The 11,991-nt window shown below is 47.7% G+C and overlaps 1 protein-coding gene across 3 annotated transcripts in view; it reads left to right on the forward strand.

The window, feature by feature from the left end:
- Window positions 1–424: 424 nt before the first annotated feature.
- Window positions 425–11,991, forward strand: part of taok2a (TAO kinase 2a) — a gene marked incomplete at its 3' end in the record, with an annotated part of 116,647 nt that continues 105,080 nt past the window's right edge. For 2 of the 3 annotated variants that reach the window (XM_084326130.1, XM_084326131.1), the window contains exons 1-3: window positions 425–963; window positions 7,409–7,521; window positions 9,973–10,113. In XM_084326130.1, the coding sequence (XP_084182256.1) occupies window positions 7,480–7,521; window positions 9,973–10,113 (183 nt within the window). In that variant the 5' untranslated portion in view covers window positions 425–963; window positions 7,409–7,479. The remainder of the gene's footprint in view (window positions 964–7,408; window positions 7,522–9,972; window positions 10,114–11,991) is intronic. The other variant, XM_084326132.1, reaches the window with a different exon arrangement.

The following is an 11,991-nucleotide window of genomic DNA, read 5'->3' on the forward strand; positions in this document are numbered from 1 at the left end:
GAACATTGTACATATGTCTAAACTGAACACTGTGACCTCTTTTTTTACTTCTAATTTTTACTATGTTTTTATTTCATACTTATCTTGTCATGCACAGTCTCTGGAGCGCAACAGTAAGAAGCATTTTGTACAAAAGTATTCTGTACTTCTGTATGACAACTATTAAAGAAACTTGAAACTTGTATAAGCATAGATATATATAGAACATATATATCTATGGGTAAAAGCAATCAGGCTTCCGGTCTACATGTGAGAGTCCCGCCCCTTCCGGTCTCCATGTGAGAGTCCCGCCCCTTCCGGGCTACATGTGATAGTACCGCCCCTTCCGGTCTACATGTGAGAGTCCCGCCCCTTCCGGTCTACATGTGAGAGTCCCGCCCCACTCCTCTGTGCCATCTTGTGTTGAGCTGGAACAAAAAAAAAAAGGACTTAGATTTATATAAAAAGACAAGGACGAGGTATAAATGACAAACTGTGCGCCTAGAATTTGCCAAAAGGATTGATGTGACGACGCGATGTCTGGAAGAGGGGAGCCGCGGAAAACACACCATCAGCCACACCCCGTAGAGACAGCTCCCGTTAGCTAGATAGTTAGCCGAGGGAGCTAACAGCTAACAGCTACCGTTAACTAGAGAGTTAGCCGAGGGAGCTAAGCTAACAGCTAACGTTAGCTAGAGAGTTAGCCGAGGGAGCTAAGCTAACAGCTAACGTTAGCTAGAGAGTTAGCCGAGGGAGCTAACAGCTAACGTTAGCTAGAGAGTTAGCCGAGGGAGCTAAGCTAGCCAATTAGCCGAAGTAAAAGTAGTTAGCCTGCTAAGATAGAGCTAGCGATTCAAGTCGGGAAGGGAACGGATCATATCTAATTGATTGTACCCCTGGAGTCTCATATGGACCTCTGGACACCGGTGACACCGGACAGAACCTCGACCTGAGCCCCCGGTGAAGAGACGCCAACCAGCCGCGGTAAGAACCACTGCTAGCTGCTAGCTGAACCCAGTTAGCTGGGGTACCAGCCTGTCTGATGGTGCTGAACCCAGTTAGCTGGGGTACCAGCCTGTCTGATGATGCTGAACCCAGTTAGCTGGGGTACCAGCCTGTCTGATGATGCTGAACCCAGTTAGCTGGGGTACCAGCCTGTCTGATGATGCTGAACCCAGTTAGCTGGGGTACCAGCCTGTCTGATGATGCTGAACCCAGTTAGCTGGGGTACCAGCCTGTCTGATGATGCTGAACCCAGTTAGCTGGGGTACCAGCCTGTCTGATGATGCTGAACCCAGTTAGCTGGGGTACCAGCCTGTCTGATGATGCTGAACCCAGTTAGCTGGGGTACCAGCCTGTCTGATGATGCTGAACCCAGTTAGCTGGGGTACCAGCCTGTCTGATGATGCTGAACCCAGTTAGCTGGGGTACCAGCCTGTCTGATGATGCTGAACCCAGTTAGCTGGGGTACCAGCCTGTCTGATGATGCTGAACCCAGTTAGCTGGGGTACCAGCCTGTCTGATGATGCTGAACCCTGCAAAAGTAGCTAGCTGAGTTAGGGGGGGGGGGGGGACATGTGTCGGTTTATGCCTCCAGCTTGTTATAACGCGAGCTAACCGTTCGTTACCGATACCGTTAACTCATCGCGCTGGTTCACTAACATTGCATAATGGTCTAACAACGTAACAGTACTGATGTGATGCCGGGTCCAAGTCAACAACATTAGCCACCGGGCAAATACTTATATTATTGGTCTTTGACACATCGTATTTCAAGACTTTCAGATGTGATCAAGATTGATTGGCTGTCGTCGCTGCGTTACTGACAAATGTAACGTTGCATCTCGGAACATAATAACTGCATCCTTTCTAAATGTAACGTTGCATCTCGGAACATAATAACTGCATCCTTTCTAAATGTAACGTTGCATCTCGGAACATAATAACTGCATCCTTTCTAAATGTAACGTTGCATCTCGGAACATAATAACTGCATCCTTTCTAAATGTAACGTTGCATCTCGGAACATAATAACTGCATCCTTTCTAAATGTAACGTTGCATCTCGGAACATAATAACTGCATCCTTTCTAAATGTAACGTTGCATCTCGGAACATAATAACTGCATCCTTTCTAAATGTAACGTTGCATCTCGGAACATAATAACTGCATCTCAGAACATAACTGCATCCTTTCTCTGGTGTCTTGCGATTTTGTTCTGGGACAGGAAGTCCAGAGTTCCACGCATGCGTGATGTCATCATCATTATCCCCCTGAGCTAAAATCAAGGCCACACTCAGCTTTGGGTGGATTTGATGTCGTGGCCTGGGCTGGGAGCCTTCTTTGATTTGAGATGATCTTGAGTCGGTGGAAAGCCTCTCGCTACAGTCAAAAAGGGACTAGTCCAGTCGTAAATCAACACGGCACAGTTTGCTTGGCTAGATGACGGTGCATGAAGCACGTCTGACAACAGCATGTTGAGATTCTTTTTTGGGGTGTGTGTGCTTCTGTTTTGATATCATTGTGCTGTGAGATGAGAACGAGGTTTTGAGCTGTTGGTTGGTTCCCTCCGACACCCCTACGTACCACTTTAACAACTCATTTAGAGCACAGGGTTGTCAGTAGTTTGTGGGTTGAGTGCCTTGCTCAAGCGCACTAAGAAGGCAGATGTGTCGGGGCACCATGAGACGACGCCCTCAAGTTGCCAGCTCACAGCTAGGATGCACTGTCGGTGCCGGGGCTCAAACCGGCAGCGCTCTCCCGGGCCGTGCTGCCACCTCAGGCCTTCAGCCACCGGGCAGCGCTCTCCTGGGCCGTGCTGCCACCTCAGGCCTTCAGCCACCGGGCAGCGCTCTCCTGGGCCGTGCTGCCACCTCAGTCCTTCAGCCACCGGGCAGCGCTCTCCTGGGCCGTGCTGCCACCTCAGTCCTTCAGCCAGTGGGCACAGTGGGCACTCTCTCCCGGGCCGTGCTGCCACCTCAGTCCTTCAGCCAGTGGGCACAGTGGGCAGCTCTCCCGGGCCGTGCTGCCACCTCAGGCCTTCAGCCAGTGGGCACAGTGGGCAGCTCTCCCAGGCCGTGCTGCCACCTCAGGCCTTCAGCCAGTGGGCACAGTGGGCAGGGCTCTCCCGGGCCGTGCTGCCACCTCAGGCCTTCAGCCAGTGGGCACAGTGGGCAGGGCTCTCCCGGGCCGTGCTGCCACCTCAGTCCTTCAGCCAGTGGGCACAGTGGGCAGCTCTCCCGGGCCGTGCTGCCACCTCAGTCCTTCAGCCAGTGGGCACAGTGGGCACTCTCTCCCGGGCCGTGCTGCCACCTCAGGCCTTCAGCCAGTGGGCACAGTGGGCACTCTCTCCCGGGCCGTGCTGCCACCTCAGGCCTTCAGCCAGTGGGCACAGTGGGCACTCTCTCCCGGGCCGTGCTGCCACCTCAGGCCTTCAGCCAGTGGGCACAGTGGGCACTCTCTCCCGGGCCGTGCTGCCACCTCAGGCCTTCAGCCAGTGGGCACAGTGGGCACTCTCTCCCGGGCCGTGCTGCCACCTCAGGCCTTCAGCCAGTGGGCACAGTGGGCACTCTCTCCCGGGCCGTGCTGCCACCTCAGGCCTTCAGCCAGTGGGCACAGTGGGCACTCTCTCCCGGGCCGTGCTGCCACCTCAGGCCTTCAGCCAGTGGGCACAGTGGGCAGCTGCCACCTCAGCAGCTGAGGCTGGAGTCATGTTGATATTACCGTTACAGCAGCAGTAGTCATTATCACTTCTGTGTGCTGCCGTATGAAACGTATCATATCTCATGCTGATATTCATTACCCCTTTACATTTAAAAACATTTCTGCCAAAAATACCAGATGCCTTTAAATATGCCTAATTAATTTACCTTTTTGGTTTTTATTGTCATTATTTTCTTTAGAAATTAATAAATGGGCAAATTGCCAGTAAGCTAGGTTGACGTGTTTGCTTTGGATTCCTTGTGATCTCTAGTTACGTACGATGCCGTAAAATATAGCAAAACTGTGGACTGTGGAGCCATAACGTAGCGCTTTTATCCAAACTTATGCCACACATTCACACACCGACAGTGGAGACAACCGTGCGAGGTGCCAACCTGCTCATCGGGAGCAGTTAGGGGTTAAGTGTCTTGCTCAAGGACACTTTGACACGCTGCCCGGGAGGAGCTGGAATCAAACCAGGATCCTTCCGATTACCAGATGACTGCTCTACCTCCTGAGCCACTGTCTATTGTCTAACCTTCTGATTACCAGATGACTGCTCTACCTCCTGAGCCACTGTCTATTGTCTAACCTTCTGATTACCAGATGACTGCTCTACCTCCTGAGCCACTGTCTATTGTCTAACCTTCTGATTACCAGATGACTGCTCTACCTCCTGAGCCACTGTCTATTGTCTAACCTTCTGATTACCAGATGACTGCTCTACCTCCTGAGCCACTGTCTATTGTCTAACCTTCTGATTACCAGATGACTGCTCTACCTCCTGAGCCACTGTCTATTGTCTAACCTTCTGATTACCAGATGACTGCTCTACCTCCTGAGCCACTGTCTATTGTCTAACCTTCTGATTACCAGATGACTGCTCTACCTCCTGAGCCACTGTCTATTGTCTAACCTTCTGATTACCAGATGACTGCTCTACCTCCTGAGCCACTGTCTATTGTCTAACCTTCTGATTACCAGATGACTGCTCTACCTCCTGAGCCACTGTCTATTGTCTAACCTTCTGATTACCAGATGACTGCTCTACCTCCTGAGCCACTGTCTATTGTCTAACCTTCTGATTACCAGATGACTGCTCTACCTCCTGAGCCACTGTCTATTGTCTAACCTTCTGATTACCAGATGACTGCTCTACCTCCTGAGTAGGCCTGCCGCGATAAGCAATAAATCGATTAATTGCCGCGATAATTAAAATGAATGCAATGATTTTGACGGGCGCGATTAATTGCTATTTGCGCGTTTGTTTTAATGAGGCGGACCCAGTGCCCCTTGTCAGTCACTGTCCGTGTTGGGAGGCGGGCCGCTGGCTTTACTACAGAGCACAGCACAGGAGCTCCGTGGGGCTAACGTTACCCCTCATTGTGTCTATTCTACTAGCATTAACGTTACTCATACAAACAGAGTAAACACAGTTATCAATCAATCAATAACAACATTAACGAGACCCTCGTTGTGTCTATTCTGCTAACGCTAACGTTACCTCTCATTGTGTCTATTCTACAAGCGTTAACGTTAGCTGTAACGTTACCAGTCGCGTCTATTTGCTAACGTTAGCATTAGGTAATAACCGGTTTAAAATGGATGGTGATTACCTCACGTTGTGTCTATTCTACTAGCATTAACGTTACTCATACAAACAATCAATAGCGAGTTATATTGATCACGCTATGTACGATAGCCATGCTAAAACGCTAGCACAACATTAGCACCTAACCTAACAACAAGCCTTAACAAGTCAGCGATCTTTTTGCGAGACTAAACTCTCCGCTCGGTGGCAAATTGTGTTGATGTCGGTTTTGTTTAATCAATAAATGAGGCAGAATACACAGTGACTGTATCCTTTGTTTATTGCACTTGTGCCTGCTGCAAACATAATGCTTATGAAATCCTAGAGACGCGTCTCTATTCTGACCAATCAGTGGTCTGCAGTGTTTCACGTGACTTTTCTGGTACCCAAAGTACCTGATAATCGCAACAATACTTCCGGTCCGGTCGGTGGGCTTCAAAATAAAAGTCTAAAACACCGGAAAAGACGGAGCGGTGGGCTTCAAAATAAAAGTTTTGGGAAATAAATTTCTCCAAAAAAAAAAATTCTCTAACCGGTCGCAATAATATCGCTTATCGCGATATTTTCGGGGGCAATTAATCGCCCAGCAAAATGTGTTATCGTGGCAGGCCTACTCCTGAGCCACTGTCTATTGTCTAACCTTCTGATTACCAGATGACTGCTCTACCTCCTGAGCCACTGTCTATTGTCTAACCTTCTGATTACCAGATGACTGCTCTACCTCCTGAGCCACTGTCTATTGTCTAACCTTCTGATTACCAGATGACTGCTCTACCTCCTGAGCCACTGTCTATTGTCTAACCTTCTGATTACCAGATGGCTGCTCTACCTCCTGAGCCACTGTCTATTGTCTAACCTTCTGATTACCAGATGACTGCTCTACCTCCTGAGCCACTGTCTATTGTCTAACCTTCTGATTACCAGATGACTGCTCTACCTCCTGAGCCACTGTCTATTGTCTAACCTTCTGATTACCAGATGACTGCTCTACCTCCTGAGCCACTGTCTATTGTCTAACCTTCTGATTACCAGATGACTGCTCTACCTCCTGAGCCACTGTCTATTGTCTAACCTTCTGATTACCAGATGACTGCTCTACCTCCTGAGCCACTGTCTATTGTCTAACCTTCTGATTACCAGATGACTGCTCTACCTCCTGAGCCACTGTCTATTGTCTAACCTTCTGATTACCAGATGACTGCTCTACCTCCTGAGCCACTGTCTATTGTCTAACCTTCTGATTACCAGATGACTGCTCTACCTCCTGAGCCACTGTCTATTGTCTAACCTTCTGATTACCAGATGACTGCTCTACCTCCTGAGCCACTGTCTATTGTCTAACCTTCTGATTACCAGATGACTGCTCTACCTCCTGAGCCACTGTCAGCCCTTGATTCTGACGTATACAAAAGTAAAGATGCAATTAAAGTTTAGTCTGTATTAGGGATGGGCATTTTAAAGAAAAATCCAGATCGATTGATCGCATGCTATATTCGAGTGATTTTTTTTCACATAAAAAATTATAATTTCGATTTCGATTTGTCATAGCTACGAGTAATTGCGTACTCCCGCCCATCCCTACCCTGTATGCTGTATGGCCTGTAGAAGGCAGCTGAAGGCCTGTCATGTCTGCTTTTTGTGTAATAAACAGGTCCCGCTCCTCCCGGGCTGTGTTCTTGAGCGAGACACTTGACCCCTAACTAACTATATCTATTAGGGATGGGCAAGAGGAACATGTTCCCAGTTCAAGTACTCTCATGAATTACTCAAGTAGTGCTCAAGCAATGGTTTGGGAAATCTATTTTTAGAAACGCATCTTAAAGCACATGGCAGCAGCAATAATGAGATATTGTGTGGAGTCACACACAAACACGCTACCGATTTGTATTATGTTTCACTCCAGGGACATGACATAACGTACATAGCAATATACCCGATGCTTAACCCTTTCACTGCCACACGACACACCCTTTACTATCACTTGTGTGATAGTAAAGGGCGAACCTTCTGTATCACAGTGAAAGGGTTAACCGGCTGTCGTGTGGCAGTGAAAGGGTTAATGCACATCAGGGTTCGCACTAGGGCTGCAACGATTAGTTAGTGGTTAACATACCGTTGTATTCGTTCGGTACACAGCCGTACTGAACCTAAGGTCCAGTTCTGAAAAGAAGAAGAAAGCTGCAGGACTACAGCGATGCACTACAGCGATGCACGAGCAAGCACCCTGGAACCGTGATGACAGATCATGGGTAAGTTTGAGCTAGTTAGCCATAGTATTGCAATGTTGGACAACAGGGTGACATTCACAGGTGTGCAGACTTGAGCACGTGAGGTAAAACATGCACTGGAGCCCGGAGAAGTCGCCGCGCCCACAGGAAGCAGAGATGGAGGGTGTGACAGAAATAATCGTTAGATTAGTCGACTACCAAATAATCGTTAGTTGCAGCCCTAGTTCGCACAAGGTCCTTAAAGTGCTTGATTTTTGACCCAAAAAAAAATCAAGGCCTGGAATTTCTTGAACAGCCAATTTTTTTACAATGTGCTTAAAAAGTCCTTGCAATTCAAATCAACCATTCGCATTGAATGTTTTGTTCATCCATGATAAAATAGTTCTGAATCAAGAAATTTAAAGTGTAACTAATTGTTGGAAATTGGGTTTAAGCCATAAATATTGGATTTTTTTTCTTCAATAAAAAAAACTGCATTTAAAAGTGAATTGTATCCTTTTAAAATGAAAAATAGTGCTTGGAAAAGTATGTAAGTCCTTGAATTTCACTTAGCAATGTCTGTGGCACTGGGAACCCTGAGTCGGTTACCATTTGTAATAAGTACATGACCTCCACTCTGTCTGCAGCAGGTCTCTCCACTCGGGGAATGGCTTGTCTGTATCAATAGTGTATGAACGCTACGCAAAGTGGGAGACATGTTGTTGGCACAATTTGGAAATGCACAAACGCAAACCGCAGTTTTTATCTCTTCAAGTTCAAGTTTCTTTATTCGTTTATTCTTTATTTATCTCTTAGATACAACTGTCCCAACAATCTTTTTGCCGTAACGTTAAGCGTACTACCCGTGCTCCACAGCTTCCTGCCACACCTCGCACCTTGCAGGGTTTCAGAGTAGGTTTCGTGGCACAAACTTAGCATTCTTGGTGGACGTAAATAAAAACAAATCTAACCGTGCATTCTCAAAATCCATCCGAGTTCAGTTGAACTGGTGAGGTATACTCGAGTAATCAATGACTCGCTGCTCATCCCTAATATCCAGGCCGAGCGAGTAAATTGGCAACTCTGTGTGAATCTACATTTACATTTACATTTACATTTAGTCATTTAGCTGACGCTTTTATCCAAAGCGACTTACAAGTTCTGTACGACAAGCCATCAGGAAGGGCACAACTCTATCAGCTGAGCAACAATGTTCATCAAAGTGTTGAGTGCTACAGTGCAGGTTAGTTTATTAGGACAAGTGCATGACAGTACGGTTAGTTAGGGTTAGATTTTTTTTTTTTTTTTTTTTTTTTTTTTAATTCAGATAATGGTTGAAGAAGTGCGTCTTTAGTCGACGGCGAAAGATTGGACGTGATTCGGCTGTCCTAACTGGGGTGGGTAGTTCATTCCACCATTGTGGGGCAAGGACTGAGAATAGGCGACTTCTCTTTGATGACCCTCCCGGAGCTCGGATAGGAGTAGGTCTGAGGCGGCCAGAAGATGCAGAGCGTAGGGGTATCTATTCTTGTTTTGCACGTGATTGGACTTTTCATCCGTTTTCATCTTTCAATGTTTACAGTGACTCCTAGACAAACTACTAGTTTGAGTACTAAATAATTGAAACGCATTCATTTTAAAATGCACTTTGTGAGAATCGACCACCGTTCTCCATCTCTCCGATCAAAGCCCACAGTAGACACCATTTCCTTAGTGAAAGTGAAAGTGCCTACTTGCTCATATGCGCATAATCAGAGTTAATTATGTTGTTTACATTGCCTATTTTCTATATTTCACTAGAGGTCTGCTCTCCTCTGGGTGATGCTAAAACATCCTGACCCCCTGGCCATGCTAACCACCCCTCTGCTCCTCTAGACCCTGGCCATGCTAACCACCCCTCTGCTCCTCTAGACCCTGGCCATGCTAACCACCCCTCTGCTCCTCTAGACCCTGGCCATGCTAACCACCCCTCTGCTCCTCTAGACCCTGGCCATGCTAACCACCCCTCTGCTCCTCTAGACCCTGGCCATGCTAACCACCCCTCTGCTCCTCTAGACCCTGGCCATGCTAACCACCCCTCTGCTCCTCTAGACCCTGGCCATGCTAACCACCCCTCTGCTCCTCTAGACCCTGGCCATGCTAACCACCCCTCTGCTCCTCTAGACCCTGGCCATGCTAACCACCCCTCTGCTCCTCTAGACCCTGGCCATGCTAACCACCCCTCTGCTCCTCTAGACCCTGGCCATGCTAACCACCCCTCTGCTCCTCTAGACCCTGGCCATGCTAACCACCCCTCTGCTCCTCTAGACCCTGGCCATGCTAACCACCCCTCTGCTCCTCTAGACCCTGGCCATGCTAACCACCCCTCTGCTCCTCTAGACCCTGGCCATGCTAACCACCCCTCTGCTCCTCTAGACCCTGGCCATGCTAACCACCCCTCTGCTCCTCTAGACCCTGGCCATGCTAACCACCCCTCTGCTCCTCTACCTCTAGGCCCTGGCCATGCCCTCCAGTGTGCGGGCGGGCAATCTGAAGGACCCCGAAGTGGCCGAGCTCTTCTACCGCGATGACCCCGAGAAGCTGTTCGCCGACCTCCGTGAGATTGGCCATGGCAGCTTCGGAGCCGTGTACTTTGTGAGTAGGATGTGGAGGAGATAATATCCGTATCGGGATTCATGCATGAAGCGAAAGTGGACTAGGGTTAGACTCACACCAGGATGTTAGACTCACACCAGGATGTTTTAATAGACTCACAGGATGTTTTAATAGACTCACATCAGGATGTTTTTTTTTTTTTTTTATTATCAGGATTATTATCAGGATTATTTTTTTTTATTATCTTTTCCCCTCCTTTTTCCTCCGATTTTCTCCCATCCCAATGTTAGTCGTTATGCCAATTCCCTTCCTGGTCGCTGCGCACTTACCCCCCACAGTCGGTCTGGGAGAGTGGAGGCTATCACGTGCTTCCTCCGACACACGTCTAGCCAATCGACCGCTTCTTTTCACCTGGCAGCGCGGACTCTCACTGAGAGGGTGTAACGTGTGGAAGGATCACACTACCCCCCTTAGATCCTATCCTCGCTGAGCAGGCGCCCCGACCGAACTGTAGGAGTCGCTGTTTACAACGACCCGGACCCACCCCGCCAGCTTCTCCCACCCTCTAATACAGCCAATTGTATTAGTGTGAACGGCCAGCCAAGCTGGTGACAACGCCGGGAGCAGGCGAATCCAGCGTCTCCGGCGTTGGTGACGAACGCAATCTCCCCTACGCCACCTGACCGCCCCACATCAGGATGTTTTAATAGACTCACATCAGGATGTTTAATAGGGTCACACCAGGAGTATATATTTATAAGTTGTTGTTAACACATTGACTGCCAGCCATTGTACCCATCAAAGTACCCAGTCTGCCACCGTTGAAAGCCTATGGAGATGTTTACCTTCTTTGCAGGGCTATAACTTTTAAAATTGTATTGCTATATTGACATTACTATGGCCCATTCAACATCGATTATCTATCGTTCCGGATGTGGGAACGTTATATTTTTTCATTCATACATTGTTGTGTTAATACCGTCTTGAATATAAGTATGTTTATAAGCTTTTCTGCTGTAATTCCAAAAACGCTAGTTATAGGCCCAAACGCATATGATAGATTATCGATTGCCGTTTCTTTCATATACACCAGCGTTTCCGTTAGCCGGTAATTACCGGTATTTGACCGGCAAAATCTGTTGCAGTCCAACATATTTAATCTCTCCGGTCATAATGTCCGGTGAAAATAATTCCCTCTAAACACAATTAGATTATTTGAATTGTATTAAAATAGGCTAAAATTAAATAGCCTAAAGCCAATCATTACATTTGTTTCATCGTTGCTTCACCAAGCAGCCGGTCTAATAATGACATCGCTGTTGTCAGCGCGAGCTGGCTGCTGCTAGATTTACGTGAAGCATCCATCTGCAGACACACAGAACCCACCAACTTTGCCGGCAAGGTGCAGTACTCCAATTCAGCCATTGGCAATTCAGCTGTTGGGTGGGGGGCGCTGCTGAGCGGTCCCCAGACCGGACCTAAAAACACCGCTGCTCTGTGGGTCTGCAGCTCCATGCTTCACGTAAATCTAGCAGCAAGCTCACGCTGACAACAGCGATGTCATTATTAGACCGGCTGCTTGGTGAAGCAACGATGAAACAAATGTAATGATTGTTTCGTTCATCGCATAGGCTATTTAATTTTAGCCTATTTTAATACAATTCAAATAATCTAATTGTGCTTAGAGGGAATTATTTTCACAGGACATTATGACCAGCACCAAGTCGTTGGGAGGTGGAGTCATCACGCAAACCCACGATAATGTTGCCGTCTCTCTCTGCCAAATTTCTCAGTTCTTCGCTTGATATAATTAATACAAATGTCCAATATAACGGAATTCGTTAGCTCATAAAAATGTGATTATAACAGACTGCTGTTTATTAATGTCGGGCAGACTGCCCACCGACACCTCAAGTC

The sequence above is a fragment of the Notolepis coatsorum genome (genome assembly GCF_963971535.1).
Source record: "Notolepis coatsorum genome assembly, chromosome: 12".
Classification (NCBI taxonomy): domain Eukaryota; kingdom Metazoa; phylum Chordata; class Actinopteri; order Aulopiformes; family Paralepididae; genus Notolepis; species Notolepis coatsorum.